Source organism: Triturus cristatus, chromosome 2_2, assembly GCF_964204655.1.
Source record: "Triturus cristatus chromosome 2_2, aTriCri1.1, whole genome shotgun sequence".
NCBI classification, from domain to species: Eukaryota; Metazoa; Chordata; class Amphibia; order Caudata; family Salamandridae; genus Triturus; species Triturus cristatus.
Window position 1 is genome coordinate 77,860,551 of NC_140582.1, and position 21,068 is coordinate 77,881,618.

At 43.7% G+C, this 21,068-nt stretch overlaps 1 protein-coding gene across 5 annotated transcripts in view; it reads left to right on the top strand.

Annotated features, from left to right (window-relative positions):
* The window catches only part of PRAG1 (PEAK1 related, kinase-activating pseudokinase 1), a 91,465-nt gene that overhangs the window by 62,232 nt on the left and 8,165 nt on the right, over positions 1 to 21,068 (top strand). For all 5 annotated transcript variants that reach the window (XM_085641067.1, XM_085641066.1, XM_085641068.1 and 2 more), the window contains exon 5: positions 16,160 to 16,899. In XM_085641067.1, the coding sequence (XP_085497193.1) occupies positions 16,160 to 16,899 (740 nt within the window). The remainder of the gene's footprint in view (positions 1 to 16,159; positions 16,900 to 21,068) is intronic.

Here is a 21,068-nt window from a genome sequence, read left to right on the forward strand (position 1 = left end):
TTCAAAATATATTTTATAGAAAGATTAACATAAACTGCAATTTGATCAAATAGATCATTATGCGGTAGAGAAAGAAAAATATAACACACGTGTGCCTGTGCTTCAAGTGGCCCAGGACTGAGCCCTGGCAATGCAATATAATCACTGCTTACCTTCAGGGCCACTGGCATTATTCTACATGGGTGAACTAAATTTTGCGGCAGGACTGACAACATCATGCAGCAGGAAAAGGCTAATTGTGGTATCCAAGTTACCTGTGCCTAGGTACCAGGATGCGACAGGTGCTGGGATGTGGTGTGATGGAAGGGAGCGGGGAATGCCAGTTGGAAGGGATACTGGTGGTGTGAGGGCGCTGCCGACTTGCTCTGTTGACTCTGTTTATGAATTTGTCAAACAAGGGATCCTAATTCGCATGTTAGGCCATGCCCTTGGTTAAATAGGCCTCACCTCTTTCAGAGATTTCTCAGATCGGTTTCTTAGACCACCTTGGAATTAAAGCTATGTAATGCAAGTTAAACCTCACCCAGCTGATTGAGAAGTTGCTCCCACGCCTGACTCGGCTCCTTGAAGAGCAGGCGCCCCGAGCTGTAAACCAAACCCCCAGGCATCCCCTTCTCACTCAGCGATGGTGCCCTTTCAGTCACAGAACAGGAAGCTCCGGAAGTGCATGTGTTATCTATGGATTACTCGGGCAGCTAGAGAAGACGAATGTTCATTGGTTGTAGCCTGACCTGGGAGGCTGATGAAAACAAGATAGACATGCATTGACAAAGCAATCAATTCTGTACAGAGGACATTTTTAGATGTGTACTAGCGATGCCTTACTTACTTTTGGTCCATAGCAGTTTACAATCCGTTCACCTGCAAGTCGTCGTCATTCCAAACCTGTCTCGACTGATAATGAAAAGAAAAAAAAAAAAAAAAAATGAAATGCTGGTGAACTTGAACTTTCCATTAACATGCATAGGATGAACATTTAAAAAAAAAAATCCGATTGGCCGCACTCTGCTAGTCCTATCAGCGTGTGCCCCAAAGAATTGTGGTCCATGAAGTAGCGTCGGCGGGTACGCCCATGCCAAAAGTTTAAAATGAAAATGAGTGTCGCGTTAGCCATCCCTGGACACGTGTTTCGAGGTAGTTGCCTCTCGTCAGCAGGGAGTAGGTATGTGTGTGGGGTTGCTGCGTAGGCTGCCAAAAAATATTCTCAGGTAAAGTACCACTCAAGGCGCGCAGGTGCGTAGCCATGGGCTCGTCAGCCCCACCGGCTCAAGGGAGCCTGAATATAAACAAAAATCCGATTGGCCGCACTCTGCTAGTCCTATCAGCGTGTGCCCCAAAGAATTGTGGTCCATGAAGTAGCGTCGGCGGGTACGCCCATGCCAAAAGTTTAAAATGAAAATGAGTGTCGCGTTAGCCATCCCTGGACACGTGTTTCGAGGTAGTTGCCTCTCGTCAGCAGGGAGTAGGTATGTGTGTGGGGTTGCTGCGTAGGCTGCCAAAAAATATTCTCAGGTAAAGTACCACTCAAGGCGCGCAGGTGCGTAGCCATGGGCTCGTCAGCCCCACCGGCTCAAGGGAGCCTGAATATAAACAAAAATCCGATTGGCCGCACTCTGCTAGTCCTATCAGCGTGTGCCCCAAAGAATTGTGGTCCATGAAGTAGCGTCGGCGGGTACGCCCATGCCAAAAGTTTAAAATGAAAATGAGTGTCGCGTTAGCCATCCCTGGACACGTGTTTCGAGGTAGTTGCCTCTCGTCAGCAGGGAGTAGGTATGTGTGTGGGGTTGCTGCGTAGGCTGCCAAAAAATATTCTCAGGTAAAGTACCACTCAAGGCGCGCAGGTGCGTAGCCATGGGCTCGTCAGCCCCACCGGCTCAAGGGAGCCTGAATATAAACAAAAACTTGCTGGTGTGACGAGCAGAGTGCGACCAACTTTTGATTCATTTATTACGGCTCCCTTGAGCCAACGGGCTGACGAGCCTTGGACCTGCACCTGCGCGCCATGAGAGGTACTTTACCTGTTTTTAATTACATTTTGGCAGTCCACGCGGCACCCCTTTACACTGACCTGCTCCCTGCTGACGAGAGGCAACTACCTCGAAACACCTGTCCAGGGATGGCTAATGCGACACATACTTTTCCACATACATCGTGGCATAGGCGTACTCGCCGTCGCCACTACATTGACCACAGTTCCTTGGGGCAACTTGCTGGTGTGACGAGCAGAGTGCGACCAACTTTTGATTCATTTATTACGGCTCCCTTGAGCCAACGGGCTGACGAGCCTTGGACCTGCACCTGCGCGCCATGAGAGGTACTTTACCTGTTTTTAATTACATTTTGGCAGTCCACGCGGCACCCCTTTACACTGACCTGCTCCCTGCTGACGAGAGGCAACTACCTCGAAACACCTGTCCAGGGATGGCTAATGCGACACATACTTTTCCACATACATCGTGGCATAGGCGTACTCGCCGTCGCCACTACATTGACCACAGTTCCTTGGGGCAACTTGCTGGTGTGACGAGCAGAGTGCGACCAACTTTTGATTCATAGGATGAACATTTAGTAAAAGTGACATTTTACAAAACTTTTTAAAAGCAAAAATGTGGGGCTTATGAGATTGTGCCCTGAATGTGGGACACCTAAGAGCTATTCTTTAAGGGTCATTCAGTGGGGCACATTTCCTCACAAGAGAGTCTGTCCTGCACATGAGCATGATCTAGACATGTAGATGTTGTGTGAGGACAGAGCAAGAGGAGAAATAGGACAAAGGCAGCCAGGGCTTTGGGATGAGAGGTCCCTGAAATGGCGGGCCTATATAATTAGGGTCGTGGCTTAAACATATACAATATCAGAATCACAAGTGCAACTGCCATACGTGGCCTGTGTGCTTTGCTGCGGGGCCAAGTATTGGATGACCACATATTCTGAACACCTTTTTGCCCCCAACAGGCACTGAAAGAAACTTGCGCTGACCTGAAACCTCAACTCAATTCTGCCCCGGTATAAACACCTCCATGCGACTCAATTCAAATAAAGCACTAGACAGGAGTAATACAGTGCCGGCAAAAAGAAAACAGAACACAATATCCTGGAAAAGCAAACACTCATAGGGAATACAAGATTAAGTAAAGCATGCCAAATATAAGCATGGATTATTTTGTTTTTGACACCCATTGGTCAGAAATGGATCAGTGTTTTAGCATGAAAAGTTAAGGACATGAATACAGGGCCCGAAGGGGGCCCTTTCAATGTCTGTTTTAAATTTCTTCCGGGTGTGTGACCCGGAGGGATGCTGGCCACTTGAAGCCCTGGAGGTAGCAACCAATCCAATGAGGGATGAAGAACTCCTTCCTTGAGGTCACCATAAAAAATACCTCAAACGTCTTCTCTTTGAACAAGACCTAGCCTAACCCACTCCTATTCCTCACGATCCTGCCAAGTGCAGACCATTCTCAATCAGCACGAACGATTGTTGTCCAACTCGTGGTACTGTACCACCTGCTTGACACGGCTACGTTTTACAATGAATACATGTAAAGCACTCTACCCAATGGGAGGCTAACCTGGTGTTTTCTTCTTTAATGTTACATGTTCTATTTGTTATGGATATATTCTGCTTTTTGTAAAGCACACTGATGCCTACCGGTCATTTTCGCACTATATAAATTCACAAAACAATAATAAATAACAAGAGAAAAACCCAAGTACAGTGGCTCTCCAAGGCTAGACTAGGTGATTAGAACATTGAGGAGTTGAAGATGAAACCATGAGCAAGGAGGTGAGTGAAAGTGTATGTGAATTGGTGAGAGAAAAAAGAGGAAGAAAGGGAGCAATCTTTTGAGACCATAGAAAGAGAACAGAAATGGAAAGAGAAACATGCCTTGGCAAGGTCAATAGGTCTTGCCTATGTAAGAGCTATCAGCTTTGCCAATGTTTTTTAGCCATGTTGTAGACCAGGGTAGTTGCTGTTCAGCATGGCTAAAAGTTTGTGGCATAAAAGAGAGTAGCATACAGGGGAGGAACATGGAGTAGTGTAGGTTGGGGGTAGAGTTGAGTGATGCAGCATCATAGAATGCAGTGGCATAGATTAGAGTGGTGCAGAGTAGACTAGAGTGGCTAGAGTGTAGTGGTGCAGAGTAAAGTAAGATGGAAAAGAGTGCAGTGGCGTATGGTGCATTGGCGTAGAGTAGAGTGGCATGGAGGGCAGTGGTGTGGAGGACAGTGGTGCAGAGTAGAATATAGTGGCGTAGAGTGTGTGATGTAGAGTGCAATGGTGTAGAATGCACTGGTGTTGAGAAGAATAGTGTAGAGTGCAGTACTGCAAGTAGATTGGCGTAGAGTGAAGCAGCATGGAGTGCATTGGTTTTGAGTAAAATGTTATAGATGCATTGGCATAGAGTGCAGTGGCATGGATTGGAGCTGTGCAGCGTAGATGGCTGTGACGCAGAGTGGATTAGAGTGGCATAGAGTAGATTGTTTCAGAGTAGAGTGAAGTGGCGTAGAGTGCAGTGGTGAAGACTGCAGAGCTGCAGAAGTAGAGTGGCATGGAGTGATGTAGAGTGGTGCAGAGTAGAGTAGAATGGAGTGGTGCAGAGTAGAGTGGAGTGACCTACATTAGAGGGGTGTAGAGTGCAGTGGCAACGAGTGTAGTGGTGCAGAGTGACTTAGAGTGCATAGCCATAAAGTAGTGTGGTGCACAGTAGGGTAGAGAGGCATAGAATGAAGTTGCGTAGAGGTGCACAGTAGAGTTCAGTGATGCAGAGTAAAGTGGCGTAGTGTGGACTGGTCTAGGGTGGAATGGTGCAGAGTAGAGTACAGTATCATGGATTGGTGCGGAGTGGAGTGGAGTAGAGTAGAGTGGAGTGGTGTAAAATGAATTATGCATGGTGTGGTTGCACACTGCCATTACAGACAATGCAAATATCTGTTTCCACCACACATCAGAATTACAAAAGAAATTGCTTTATATGTACTTTCCTAATTCTGATATATTCTAAAATATCTTCACAGTTAATTTACAGGCTTTTAAAGTTTGTTGTGTGTTAGAAAAAAGCATTTCTTTGACAGCAAGATTGTCACACGTCCTCTCACTTTGAAGTCCGACAAAAAAAAGTAAACACCAAGCTCCCTCAGATGACGGAGCCTGACATTTGGGCATCTGTCTTTGAATGCACAGCAAACGTGACAAGATAAGAACACGATTTAAAGGCATGCTTACAGAAAGCGAGCAATACAGTAAATAGGTATTGTATTTTAATTGCATTTATATAGCGTTTACTACCCCTGATGAGGCGTTGAAGCGCTTTTTCAGCGAGTGGCATGCAATTCTGGAACCCATAAAGGATTAGTGGTAGATAAGTATAGTGAAATAAGTATAGTGAAATATGTAAGTAATTTGAGTGATGGATATGCTATTCAGTTATTTGGATTGGGAACGATAGTGGAGGGATAGAAGAGGGAAAAGGATTGCATTTATATGGCTCTTTCTACCCCTGATCGGCGTTGAAGCGCTTTTCAGTGAGTAGCCCCCTACTCGGAACCCAAACAGGATTAGTGGGAATTAGTATAGGGGACTATGCGATTAATTTGAGTGGTGGACATGTTAGTCTGTTATTTGGATTGGAAAGGAAATAGTGAAGGGATAAAAGAGGGAAGGGTCTAAAATTTGTTTTTGAGTTTATAGCCATAGAATGGGGGTTTGGGATGAGTAAAGGGGAGGTGGAGGGGAGTTAGTATAGGGAAATATGAAATTTGAGTGGTGAACATGTTAGTCTGTTATTTGGATTGAAAATGAGTAGTGGAGTAGCTAGGAGAGAAGGAATAGAAGAGGGCAGGGTCTAGAATTTCTTTTTGTTTTGTCTTTTTTGGAGTTCATAGCAGTAGGAGTGTGTTTGGGATGAGTAAAGGAGAGGTGAAGGGGGAAGAGCCAAAGGGAAAGGGGGAAGGCTTGTTTGGGAGATCTGAATAGTAAAAGAGGTATGAGATGATGCAAGAAGGGATAGATGAGGGAAGAGTCTAGAAAGAGCTATTTTGGGGATCACAGTAGTGGTATGGGGTTTGGGATGAATGAGAGAGTAGAGGTAGGGGATGTATTGATAGAGGTATAGGGTGAGAATTATGGTAGTGCATTGGCCATGGTAAATTAGAAGAGAAGTAATAAATATATAGATAAATAAGTACATGGAAGGTATAAATATGCATAAGGAAGGTAATATATGTTTATTAAAGATGCATTTAATACAACTCAGGCTTTTAAGTGTTGTGCTTTAAATTCATTTATTTGTTTTTATTTTTGTAATTCAATAGTGAAGCAATTGTAGATAAATAGTTATGATCAAAGATTTACTTCTTTATGCAGTCACTTATATACATGCTAAAAACATAGAATTATGTAACTATAAGTAATAAGTACATTTGAGCAGAACTAAGGAAAATCTATATTTTTAAAAACATAATTATTATACACGTTTATACAAAGCAATACACATGGAGGTACATATCAATAGTCAAATAAATGCTCATATACAGAGGGCTATGCTGTATATTTATGTGTGCGTATGGTGGTTATGTGGGAAAGAGCCAATTCTTGGGTAGTTTTCTGGAGATAAGGTTGTTATCCGTGGATCTTATGTTGGGGGTAAAGAGTTCCATAGCTTGGCTGCTTGAACAGAGAAGGATGTGCCACCTTGTTTTTTTTCTTGTACGTTGGGATTTTGAGGCGAGGTGCCACTCCACAGTGGGAGTTCCTTTGTTGAATGTATTTGGTGATTTTATTCCTGATGAAGAGCGGTCTCGTTCTATGAATCGCTATGTGGGTGATACAGAGCAGCTTGAACGTGGATCTTCTGGCAATTGGTAACCAATGCAGGGCTTTCAAGGCAGATGAGATGTGGGCTTGCTGCTTTATATGAAGGAGTAGTCTGGCAGCCGAGTTCTGAATCCATTGTAGTCATTTTCATAGCTGGTAGAGGCTATTGGTGTAATTGAGTTTAGACAAAACCGGAGAGATGGTAGTCTGGACATTATGTGGAAATCCCAGATGGGGAAGATTCTTTGCAGAGTTTTTATAGCAACAAAGCTTGATCTTGCTAATTTGTCCACTTGGGCATTTATTGATAGCTTGGAGTCCATGGTCATTCTGAGGTTTCTTACTTCCTTTCGATACTTTAGGCGGTGTTCCCAGATCATCAGGCCAGGCGACAAGGGGGGGGGGTGATCATTTTTCCAATCTCCACATGTTAGTATCTCTGTTTTGGAAGCATTCAGTTTGAGATGGCTGTACGTCATTTTTTGATCTACGACTCTGAGATAGCTGAAAATGGATTAGTTTCCAATGTGTTTGGGTTATTCCAGTTGAAGGTGTATATGCGTGTCATCGGCATAGTTATGTAACAAAACAATGTCTCAACAGGTAATATTTGTTAAGCTAATAAATAAACATTCACATATAGTTGCAAAAAGAAAGAGCAGGGAGGCTCCAAGGTTAAGGAATGTGCCAGGGACACTATATATTCAGAACCTGTAAAGGGAAAACAACAGTATCATCACTGTTTACATTGAATGTGGGTGTAACCCGAAAAAAGACTTTGTGCACATAAGTGCTTGTGACATACTTAAATAGGAACAGGCCAGCCCGAACTGCAAGGTCTAATACCCTAAGAATTGAACTGCAAGCAGCCCCAGGTGAGTTGTTTGTGTCTTTGGACTCATGGTAACACATCAAGGAGCTGGAGCTGAAAATACAGACACCGGTTAATTATCTGTTTTTCTTCTTAAAATCGATGTGCTTGAGTGGGCGTAGTGACTAAGAAGTCTTCTCCACTAGCATAGAATGGATCAAAGACTGTATTCATTAAATTGTGGCGCAGTGACCTTATCAGTGACTCACTATGGAAGTTACTGATAATTACAGCTAATCTCCAGTAGTGGTTGCCACTCGACCCGGGTGGTGGGGGGGGGTGATGGAGGAAAGGTGATGAAAAAAGAAGAAAAAACACTTACCTGAAAACGGCCATCCGCTGCCTCTCCTTCGTCCTCTTCTTCCTGTCTCCGATCCTGGCTACAGGAAGCACCCGAGCTCCTTGGCTCCCCTGAGCCAATCATATCACTGCAATTCAGCGTTGTGATTGGTCTGAGTGCTGTGGTTCGGTGCTCAGACTGGGAATGGGAGGCTGGGTATGTTCCTCACCAGGCTGTGCAATACAGATGCAAAGTGTGCATGACTGTTTGGCCGGCCCAACAGGGCTGGCCAGGCAGTCATGCGCACTTATGGAGTGCAAAGCACTCATCCCCCTGCTCTGGCCAGCCCCGTCCAAGAGCCACTGACTGTAATAGAAAAACTAAAGTGATAATAACCAAACGTTATTACCATTTTATTTTTTATTTTGAGCAGTGGGGCGACGTTCCTCAGTGTTAGCAGAGGAGCCACCACTGCTAATCTCGCTGATTAGATGGCCGAGCAGGCACAGAAGTACATTAAATGTCATCCCCTCAATGAGAAGGGGGCCATCTTCAATATCTATACAATACATTTGAATGCCTCCAAGTCATCCATTCAAATATTCTTTACATTAATGGACCCAGACACAATGTAGTCCTTCCTTGCTTAAAAAACAAATAATGTCGAGTTGGATGATAACATCTGTTATTTACAGCATGTGTTGCCTCGTGGGTCTTAGCAGTATATTAAATCGAAAGTCAACAAAAAGAACTAGCCCTCAGCAACCCTGCTATCATCTCATGTCCTAAACTGAATGATAAAATGGTGCGCCCTAAGGAATGGTGGATCAGTTTCTCAAGGGAAGCAGAAAGGTCAAACTTGCTCATCTTGGCTCCTTTCAACAGTCCTTTACCAGCTCTGCGGCTACATTCCAGTAGGACATTGAATATTTTGTTTGGTCAATTAAATTATTCACCAACCACCTTTAGGCCTTGACCGATTGCTTACTTAACACAGATGCTGAATAAACCTGGATTTCAAATGTTATCTTTTTGGTACTGTGCCCAAAGATGAGATCCGTCAATAATGGACATGTCATCCCTCACCTTCTTTTTCCAGATTCTTAGTTGTCACGCCCACATGGCCTCTCTTTCACACCTGTTTCACTCTCCATCTCCTTGCTCGAAGTGTCTTGTAAAGTATTTTAAAATTGACCTCATGTGCCGAGGATCCAATCCCACCATCAGGGAATGCCTGGTGCTACCCTGTGTCATCCCAGTTTCCATTTAGAGGTTTTCATTGGCGACGGAGTAATTTCGCAAAATTTAGGAGAAAAATTACACGTTTGAGACATATTTCAAAACATTCTCAGAAAGCCATGCCGCTACATAATAGACAGTCTCTGTTTCTTAAACTAGTGCTTTGAAATGTTTTGGCATATGCCGGGCCACTTATGACAAATATTATACCTTTTTTTCTTTCACTGCAAAGACCCTTTACATTCGAAACCGTGATCACTTGTGGTTTTATCAAGGTGAAGTTGCCCTCTCCTGATGTGTGCTCTTTTCTGTTCCGGCTGCTATTTGCTGTTGCTTGTTCTGTGTTTCCTCTCATGGAGAATGATCGTTGATTGAGGGCAAATCACTGGGGAAGTGCTTTGTGGTTGAAGTGTCTCCAAACACAACAGTTTGTTCAGCGCTGCTCTGCTTGCTTCAGTGCTGCCTAGGGTCTCATTAATCAGCCGCCCTCGCCTGCCGTTCACGGACTTGGGAACTCGGCCTTTATCCCAAAATAGCTTCAGGGGGAATGTGCACCGCTCAGTGCAGTGCCTGCAGCCACCCAGTAGCACCCACAGGGACCCAAGGATGAGATCCGGGCCGCATTTAGGGTGCGGCCTCCCTAAGGTGCAGTGCCAGCCTTACTATGCCAGATATAGCTCGTATTGGCTAAAGTATTTTTTTCGGATTAAAAAAAAAAAACATATCTCCTAATAATCAATAACCCAGTCTAACCTGCAAATGTGGAGCTGGTTTTACACCACTGTGACCTTCCAAAGCCACAATGGTATTTAAAGTGAAAGGGTCTCAAACCATGTCCTAAGGCGCTCTTACCCAGAAGTTGGGTAACAAATGGAAGGTAGGTGTCCCGTGTCAGAGGCAATGGACCCCCCACCCATCCCCTCCAAGAACAGTGGCTTCTCATACCACAAAGGCCCCCACAATTGTTTTTGTAGCTCGGAATCGTGACTGGGTCGGAACAGGAAGCAGAGCCATCGCCAGCAGGAAGGCTGCAAAGTGTGTAGTGCAAACCTGTGCTTTCAGAAAAACACATCTACCACGCACAAGACACCTCATATCCATAATTTTTTTGTGATGCAGTTTGGTGTTTTTTCACAAGATGCCTGACATCTTGTTCTCCTGTTGCTCATCGTAACGTTTCATCGGGAGACTGTCAGACCACGATGACTTTAAATGAAAACATTTTCCTTTGATTTGCATCGTGCAGACGTTCATCCTTTTGCCACCACACTCACCCGCTCCTCCTTCCTTCCAGCCCAACCATTGCACCCACTGCATGGATCACCAATTGACAATTCTGTAGGGCATGCACGATTATAAAAAGTATGCATGAAATACAGTACTTATTCATATAGTGACTATATTACATCATGGCTCAGAAGTGCACTTCTAAAGCAGCCAAGTGCTCCTCTGTTTGTACCTGGCGTGGTGGATTTAGCTCTGCTGTGCAGGCGCGCTCAATGTCACGCAGTGATCTGGGTTTAACAGATCTAATGGTTTTTTGGTTTTTATATGCACTGTACTCAGTTTTGAGGATAAGAGTGGTAGGACCGATCATGCAGCGTAAGCGTTCATATCCGTGATTAGGGGCCAGACTTTGATACACTGGTGCCTGTTCACAAAGGTGTTTTGCTGAACATAAAGTAGTACACCCGCAGTACTCCTGCATGCCCTTTTGATTTGGCCCCAAAACATCTAAAATGAGATCAAAATGTGAATAATCGGGGAGTAATAGACCGCGTCCTCTTTGCACTGTTACTGACAGGGAGTTGGGTGTTTCCAGTCCAAGTCACAAATGCTTGTAAGAGTACGTACAAAAGCACCCCTGTGGTACTACTTCCCAAATTCCTGAATACCTCTGTCAGTCGGACCCATAACTATCAGGATCGTGTAGGACAGAGCATGGTTTACAGGGGCAGATGCCTCCTGCAGCACTGATTTGCGGATACGCTATAGAGACCCCAGATCTTCAGCCCCATGTGTTCAACTAGTAGCCCTTAACAACTTTACTACAATAATAGATCTTTCACTTTTAATTGGACAATTTGTTGGTGTAGCGCACAGTGAACACCACATCGCAAAGCAGTGAACTAAATAAGGAATTACAAAACGGTCCCAAGTGATGAACCAATTAAAAGTGAGAAAACGAAATAAAACTAGATTGTAATTGTAAAGAAACTTTAGTAGAAAAGAACATCACAGAGCAGGCATATAATTTAGGTGACTAATAGTCTTTAGAGATGTCATTTCATAGGTAGAGTTTTAGCTTGAGAGGTGAGAGAGTAGTTCTGAGAAGCAAACAGAAGTATATGAAATTAAACCATGAGCTAAAAGTGTCAAATCAACTGTTTTGCGTGTGTTTAGTTTTTTCAGTTCTTTTGTGAAACGGCTCGGCGGGCATAATAGCAGTTTTACAGTAATGTGAAGAGGAAGAAACACTTCCTGTTTACAGATTACTAATAATAGTTATTTTTAAAAATATTTCAGCTTGAGTATGGAATTTAGCTTGGGCAAAAGGAAACGTGCTTCGCCAGAGAACAACTTGTCTCCTAGTTTGCAGATTCCCTTGCACAACAACTGGAAGCCATTCTGGTCAATGCAAGCCCTTTTTCACTGAATCTCAGATTGTTTCTAGTGTTGTTTCGAGGACAATGTTACCCCTTTTCAGCACCACTAAGAAGATGAATATTCAGTAATGACTAAAGGAAGAACGAAAGGGAAAATGAGCAGGTCAGAGTACAACTCTAGGGACAAGACAGTGCAACGTCAAAAAGGAGCATGAAAACAGCAAATGTTTCTAAGGCGCTGGAGGCAGGGTAGTGCGAGCATGGGGGCACCTGGGAGTAGTGAGACGTGGATTGTTTAAGGTAAAATGCTGGACCTTACAGAGTCCAAGAGTATACCCAGCAAAGAGCCAGTGGATGACCGGGCTCTAAAAGAGAAGCAGGGGGCGTGTTTTTAACTCTTGGTGTTCCTGTTGGGCAGCCACAACACTTCCACAGCTGCCTAGTAAGGCTCTTTATGGCACATGGAAACATTCATCCTTGCATGACATAAAACGTTAGATTACAATTACAAAATAGTCCCTGACTGGGGAGATTCACGCAGAAAACAATGAATATAGGCCTGAAATCAGTGCTATATTAAAGCTGTCCAGCCGGACAGAAAATTTAATAAGGTATCAAATCACATAAAACACAACAATAAAGTGGGACACAATCCTGCGTCCAACGCAACATATATAACAAAGACACAAATGAACAGAAATTCACAAATTCAGAAAAAGTCTCAGGCAAGACAAAAAATGCTTGTAACTTGTATAAAGAAATGCAACAAGCAAACAATATGTAGAGACACCGTTACACATCAGTAATTAATTCAACGTTTACGGTACATATAAGGTCGACGACGTTTCAATTCCGTAGAAACAATATTGGGATCATCATCAGGACGTAAAAATTACATGCCTCTGGGTTGAATAGGCCAGGTTCTTCGGTTGCAACACTTTTGAGCTTGCAAGGATATCGGAAAGCAGTACTCTGCACCTGGGAGACACTCTGTGTTATTACCCCTAACAAAGGACCCTCTCCACACCTGTTGGGCTTCCTCCAAGCTGCTGTGGAGCAAACCTACAGGAATGAGCCCCAGGCTTTACTGAGTACAAAGACAACAGCCATCCCATGAATCCGCTTTGCATCAGGCTGTGTATTCTGGAGGCTTCTCAATGAACAGAAAATAATATTTGTTAAATCTTGCCTTCTACTAGTTAAGTCCTGAACTGTTGCATTTGGCTACTTTTATTTCCAGGAAGCTAGGTAAAAATAATTCAGGCTCCTACAAACTAACGCCCCTCGGGGAGGAATAAACAAACAGATTGGCGCTTCAAAGATTTCAGAGAGATCTTGAAGAGCAAAAGCAGCTAACCAGGAATAAAATGAGTCTTTTGATCTTTCTGCTGTGTTACCTTAAGCTGTCCGGTTTTCCAAATATCCACATAGAAACAGATCTATTTAATGAAACTATTGGCATTCATTACAGTGTGGTTAGCCAGACAATACAGAATGGCTCCCTCCATCTGAGAACATGGCCACCCCCAATGAATGCTGCTGTTGCTGAACGTGTTAATCTTGAAACAATTCCCATATTTTCTTTTCATTTTGCTGTAGTGCCTCTGGAATGTAACAAAGGGCCAGTCTTTTGTTTTAATGACCTGTTCTCTCCCTTGCTACAACACAGCAGGTACATTCATGCTTCTCATAGTGTAGCCTTAGAAATGCAATCCTAAAAGGCTGATCTATAATGGAGAGGCTTCTTTCTAGTTTAATTTCCCTTTTCCATGCTCTGAATGTACAGTGGAAAGATGCAGCAAAAGTTATGGTTCCTTAAATGTACGATAAGAGAATGCAGGTAACCACATTTTTCAAATAGGCAAGCGTGATAATACAAGTGATCATTTTAGTTAGAGTGGACATGCAGCAGTATTTGCCATTATAAGGTTGCAGAGCACATAGAGCGCACATACTCACGTGGGATCCTAAGGCCATTCTTTTGGACATATTGCAAAACTATATCAATTACTGAAATGCATTGTGGTCACTGCGTTAAAGTGGGACAACAGCTGCTTCACTTATTTGGATCAATCTACAGGTCCTGAATACAGACGCTGCACACCTTCGTAGCCTGTTGAGTCTCCAAGAAGTGTGTGTAGATATTTTGCCAGATGATCACACTGAAAGCAATGTAGGTGAACCATTTTAGGTGGGTGATAGTGGGGATTTAGAGGACCCTATGGAAGTCTGTTGGAGACATTGGAGTTTTTAGGAGGGCAAAGATGACTCCCTGGAATGTGTCAATTTCCATAAGACCGTCATGCTGCTGTGTCTACAGAGAAACTTGTTTTCTGGATCTGAACAATGTACTTAAGCAGGTTTTAGAGGCTCTTCTGTGCGACATGTGGCTCTCATGACATTGTACAGAGTTTCAGTAACAAGGAAGAAAACCGGCATTGGCAAAGGCAATAAGTCTAGCTTGCATTTTGAGTTCAGATGAAAACATGAAAAAAATATGCTGCATTAAAAAAAAAAATATACAATGATTTCTTTGTATAGAATGTATTTGAGATACACAATTCAATGTATGATGATTCAGTGTACTGAGGTGTAAAATAGTTCCTCAAGCATATTGCAGAGCAAGCAATCCGTAGAAAGTGGAATGATACACCCAACAGCACGAGGTGAGAGATAAATACTCCTTTGGGTAGAGGCAAAGCCCACACCATTTATATTTTAAAGAACTGGTAACAATAGGTTTACAGGTAGCTTTGCTGTCAAACCGCCTGCAAAATTACTGCCCAAAGACCATGAATTACATAAGGGAGGCAATTGAGGGACTGCACCAAGCCCTGAAGAATTTAAAACAAAATGGACAACGTTGATCCAGTCACTAGATCAATGGTTCACTCTAAACTTCATATTCTGTCTGCAGTATCCTTTGAGTGCCACTTTAAAGACTGAATTAAAAGCTGAACGACCTAATCAAAAGCTGCAGGGGTTATCTTCAGAGCTGGGTGCAGGTTGGATACCTTTCATCAAAATGTTGCACAAGTTTAAGAATTCATCTGGCAAGCAAAGAGGGGTATGGGGAAGTGACCAGATATGTTTTATGTCCTCTTGTTAAACTCCCAGAATTATCTGGTTAGAAAGATCCTTCAGACTAAAACCGAAGGTCCCACATAATGTACATGGCAGAAAACAGGTATACTTGAGAGCGAGGAAAATTACTCCTCAGATCCTTTTAAACGGCACACTGGTTGAGTAGGAGAGAATAGCTCACGTGCAGGAGTTACATCACATGGGTACGTTTCTAACAAAAATTAAAACTCTTCTGCACACAGTAGTGGTCTGTGATGTTAGAGGCTTCTCTCTTGTAACTGTTAAATCTAAATGAGGAACAATTTAACCATTTAAATAGACCAGCGGTTCTTAACCTGATGTCTTACACTCGGGGTCACGGACTGGTTAGAATTTTATATATTAGCAGATTAATAACGTATCTATGCTTAAAAAGCCAAATGTAAAATTGAACATTTTAAAAATGCCTTGTAAATGTGACGAAATGGAATTGCAGACTAAAAACGACATTATATCCATAGCTTGATTTGTTTGAACTACTAAGTACCACAAATGGACTGTAGTATGGATGATGGGGGACTTGTTTAAAGCACTGGTATACACCGGCAAAAAAGAGAGCAGCGATTAGGATCAAATAAGACATAGTCATATTCTGAAGTCTAGCATATTGCTTAGTCTTTTAGAAATAAAACGACATTTTGAAGAGCTCTAACGTTTATGTTAAATTTACAGTAATAAAATCTTTTGTCTGTGAATTAAATAAAATACGTCAAGATTTGTGTTTTGTTTGTTGTAAACTTGTTACTGTTTTGAGATTCAGTTAGTAGGAGCTACTTCGGCCAGCGACCCTGGCTTCCAGTTGTGATTTAGTGAGAGCACACACAAGTCTTAATTCGTGTGGCATTTTGATGTGTAATAGGAGGAACTGCCTATGCCAGGGACATTGGCTTCCTGTTCTGATTTGATTTGTGTCTACTCAAGTCAAAATGTCAATAACTACTGAAATAGACGCAAATTAGGGATCAAGAAGGGATGTAGGTCTTTGACTTTGATGGAGTTAGTTAAAAGATTACTATGGAAGAGGCAATACATTTAGAGGCTATTAATGAGTCAGATGGATTCCTTAACAGGCAGTTTTGTTTTAACGCTCCTCTGAAGTCCACGCTTTTGTACTTCAGTTTTTCGTACACACACTGGCCGTACCCGATATCGTGCCCGAAACTCCATTGTCTTTAGAGATGAGCTCTGCTTTGAGTGAACTCATGTTGTTTGTTTCTGTTTCTCAGGGCACTCCACTGAAGGCGTCCATTCACCTGCTCCACCTCAAGGTACCAAGAAACACCTTTTTCCTCTTCCACTATCCATGTCTTCGAGTGAGGACAGTCCGTTTGTTGGGTCTCTACAGCCACCTCCTCTGCCTCTGAAGAAGACAGTAGGCAGAACAGCATCTGCACCGGACAACTCTTTTTGGGGCCAGGCATCTCGAGGACTCCGGCTCCTGAGTCCCACTAGCCCCAGGCTGAACATGAGTCAATCAGAGAGCAATGTCTTCCGCCAGGAAGGTGGCCAGTTAAGCTGTCCCTCCAGCCCAGGGGACAGCCAGCACCTTTTCTCCTCTTCTGAATCCCTAGAAAAAGTATGCAGAGGGCATGGCCACAGGACTGAGGCAAGGGGCTGGCAATGCCTTCAGAGTCGGTCTGCGCACTCTTTGTCCTCCTCCCAGCTCAACATGTCCAGCCACGGGTCATCTGGATCTACTCTTCAGCTGCACCACCTCCTCAGTAACATCGACAACAAGGAAGGGATGTATGCCAAGCTGGGAGGCCTGTATGCAGAATCCTTGCGGCGCCTGGTGGCGAAATGCGAGGACAGTTTCATGCGGGACCAGAAAACGGAACTCTGCTTTAACGAGAACAGCTGGTCACTTTTTAAGCTAACCTGCAACAAGCCCTGCTGCGACTCTGGGGATGCCATTTATTATTGTGCAACCTGTGCAAAGGACCCGCAGAACACCTATGCAGTCAAGGTACTTTTGACATATTCCATCATTTTATCTCTACTCTATTATGCTTACTTAAACTTTTTCTGGGTCATATTTCTTCAGTGGTAGTCATTCTTGTAATTGTATTTAAAGGGAAACTCATACAAAAAATCCCCCTACCCCCACTTTTGCCTGCCTTCCACACGGACCACGTCCCAGTAATGTCTGCTCAGAGCCTGCATTGCCCACTTGAAGCCTCCAGAGGAGCGTGGTAACCCCCACCCCCCATCATATCCACAGATATAGCACATCCTTTCCTGTGGTGGCATTGAGTGTGCGTCAGTTTTGTACTGAGTGGGCATCAGGTGGCCCAATTAGAGGTTAGAGGAGACAACATTGAAAACAACCGATGGGTTAATGGTGGGAAGATGCAATTAGCAGGCAACTAGCAAAGTAAGTATTCAAGACAGGTGGTGGGTGTATGTGTGGGGTTTTGTAGTTTTAACAATTGTTAGTTGAGTGTTTCTCCTTAAAAGGGAATTATCCGTTTATTGGATACTCACACAGAAATATCAAATGGGGAGATTTGATGTGGGAAGATGCATTTTGTTATGGGCCTGCCCCAATGGAAAGTATGGTGCGGCGGCGGTAGAATATGGTCTGTAAATATCCTCCTCTCTGCACTGATATGTACTAAGTGGGTAGATATGTGTAGTGTTTCTAGGCCGAACAGAATGGTCCAGGCTTGTATATCCTGAACTCCATAAGAGTGCTCTGCCTATTGACTCCCACTCTCTGTCAATGGCACATAATGGAGCTGCAGTAGAGTAGAACACGAACTGTCCTGATGCATATAAATGTTCCTCATGTGAGGATTTAAGTTCTTCATTCATTCTAGTTTATTATGACAGATGCTGCAGTAGAAATGGTTTATTGGTCCATATACATGCTTTTTAATGCCCCATAATGCAGAAGGAGAAACTGCAGCAATCAGTTTCCTCCATTTTGATTAAATATGTTGGTGCCTATTCACAAAGGTATTTTCAGCTGTAAAATATAAGCTCACATCCATAAATAGGTCTTGTACATTTATGGGTATTCCCAAATGCCGATCAGATCCTTTCCGCCCTAGAAATGGTCGGAGATTTACTCTAGCTTCCGGGATGAGAAGTGGGACTGATTATCTGCCCCCAGATTTTTGCAAGTGGTGTAGGGTTAGAGCTTTCTCCATGTTATGGCTGTAGGGTAGTGGGAAAAGAGTGATTTTCCATGTGCCTAATCCTACACTATGTAAAGTTCCACACAGTAAGAGTTGTAGCCTCTCGAAGCTGTTGCAAGACATTTCCGGTAGAACTTCTGGAAACCTGTATCTCATGCAGTGGCTGCTCCCCCGCTAAGGCAGAGGACCGACGCACCACTGTTCGCCGGAGCAGTGTAAAATAAAAAATACAATGCTAATAACATGTTATTATCATTTTATTTTTAGTATTACCAGGTTAGGGCAGGGCGGGGTTTGGCTCTCGTGACGGCCGGAAGGAGGAGTGGTTGCTGCACTCTAAAGTGCACATGATGGTTTGGCTGGCTGTCTTGGCCTGGCCAAATCGTCATGCGCACTGTGCATGTTCTTCACCCAGGCTGCATTACAGCCTGGGTGGAGAACATGCCCAGGCTCCCATTCTCCATCTGAGCGCTGAACTACGGCGCTCAGACCAATCACAACGCTGCATTGCAGCATTGTGATTGGCTTAGGGGAACCTGGGTGCTTCCCGGTTGAGGAGCGGAGGAAAAACTACATAGGAGAGACAGAGGAGAAACGTGCAATCAGGTTGGTGGTTTTTTTTTTTTAAGCCCCCGCCACCCCGTACCGTACAGGCCACCACTGGTAGAACTTCCAATATGGAGTAGACATGTTGATGACCTCCCTCTGACACAGCCCCCTTAACCCATAACATTAACAAAAGAGAGCCCGAATTCCTTTTTTTGTTGTTTGATAGGAGATAGCCTTATTTTATTGCATAATCAAAACTTGCAACATTGTATAAAAGTACCCAGCTATTCTCTTCACAAGGTTGTAACAGATTCTTTTTGCATACCTAATCAGATGGCCACCAAGTTACCTGCAATCCCACACCACCCCGTGTATAAACAATCATAATTATGAATTCATGGCTTTCCCTTCAACCAGGCCCCCCTGACACCGCTGACCTTTCTGGGACCTCAAAGGCCCAATCCAGGAGCAGAAAAAGCACAATCACTCTTAGGCGAATCCCTGTCCTCTTACTTGTGCCTGGAGCCGCTCACCCCAGAGCAAAACCTTACTTGTGTTATCTACCTCACCCACCAGAGATTTTCCCTGCACAAACAGGCCATATCTTGGTCCCCTGGCGCACACTGCGTCCGCCAACCACCCCAAAAGGCCACTGTCCATTAGTGCAACTATGCATGCGTGAGAAGGGTAAGGGGCGCAACAGCGACCAAACCAACCCACGCAAAGTTGCAGCTTCTTTACAGATTGCTGCAAGCACTCCCTCTGAGGTCCATGTGGCACCGGTGTTCTCTGTGCCTTATTATGTGTGAGATGCCCAGGGGACCTGAACTGTGTCCAGCAACCATGAATTCACCTCGCAAAAAATATATCCCCTGGTCCGCAGAGGTTTTTGCGGGTGCTGCCTCTGGCGGCTGGAGGTGGTGGTCATGGCAAGAAGGGCAGGACAAAGAGTTTGAGCCCTATCTCACCACACCTTTTAACTAAGGTAGCCCACTACAGCAGAGGTCATCTTCATTGGTCGATTCAGTGTATTGTTTGTCTGTCATAAAACTAATTTCACAGTGGACACAGAACTTGTATTGTCATATACCAGATCGCTGTTTGCAAGCGGCATTTCCAGTTCTGTGGTTTTGAACTAAGTCTATCACTTCACTTTAGAGAGTCTTTACTCATTTAAAGGTAGCGTTGGTGTTTGAAAGTATAGGTGGCAGAATGGGCCACTGTGAATGATGGCAGATTCCCGAAAATTCTAGCTTTCAATTAGATCTTGATACTGGGGACTTTCTTTGAATTACAATCAGTTTAATCAGTAAATGTTTCATGGTTTACACGTTCATCCATTAACTGTGCCCCCTGGCGTGTGTTAGCTCTCCTTAGGGTTTCCGTGCTTTGAAGCGGTACACTTACCATAAGAAGCTTCCTGCTTCCGTCGCAAAGGCTTAAGCAGTAATGAAAAGCTGGTGACTTCACATCCTAATTGCGGTCTATTTTTGCATTAACCCACAGAGGCCACAGCTGTATTACAAGCTATAAGATGTTCCCATCAATACCATTGCTCTTACAGCATGGTAGGAAACTACTTAACACTTGCAACTTGTATTGTTTTACATCCTTCTCTTCCAGAGGAAGGGAAGCGAGGATTTGAAAAATTGGCTAAATTGGCAAAATCCTGCTGGTGGCGAGGCAGGTAATAGCCACCAGAATATGTATTATATTATGGTTTTCATCAAGAAAACTCCTTAAATGTCTGAAAAGGCCACATTCAAAGGAAAATATCTAAAATGTTGATGGTTTCTAACAATATCACACAAAACCATGAGTCACAGTAATAGATTCAAAAAACAAATTCATTTGAATTGATGAAACAGTTGCATTGCCTCTGAAAGATAACTTCCCCATTCTTTACCCCGGAGCAGCCACGCTTTCAGGAACAGGATATACATTAGTAAGAATGGTCTAGACTATTATTCGACCTTCTCCTAATTGATCTAAAAATATGACTCTTCCCTTATTTGGATGCAGCTGTAAAGTCACTCTGGGCAGACATTCGCAATCTGTGGCATGATGTGCACGACTCTTTGTTTGAGCTCCAGCAAACATGCAGAATAGGTGCTCTGGGTACTTTATTCAGACGTCATATTAGCATTGATGGCATTCCCCAAAACAGTCCAGTTAATGTTAGTGTTATGTGTATTTGTAGAGCGCACTATCACACACCAGCAAATCCTGGCGCTGAGCAGGGGTGAGTGCCTAGCCTTGTATATGATAGGTTGGTTAATTGAAAAGCCAGGTCTTCAGCTTCTTGCGGAATTCAAGAAGCGAGTCAGGGGCTCTTATGTGGAGTAAGATGTCATTCCACGCTTTAGAAGTGATGTAAAAGAACACCTGTGTCCTGATCTGGTTCTGTGTATATGTGTGATGTGTGCGAGTAGAAGTCCTGTAGAGC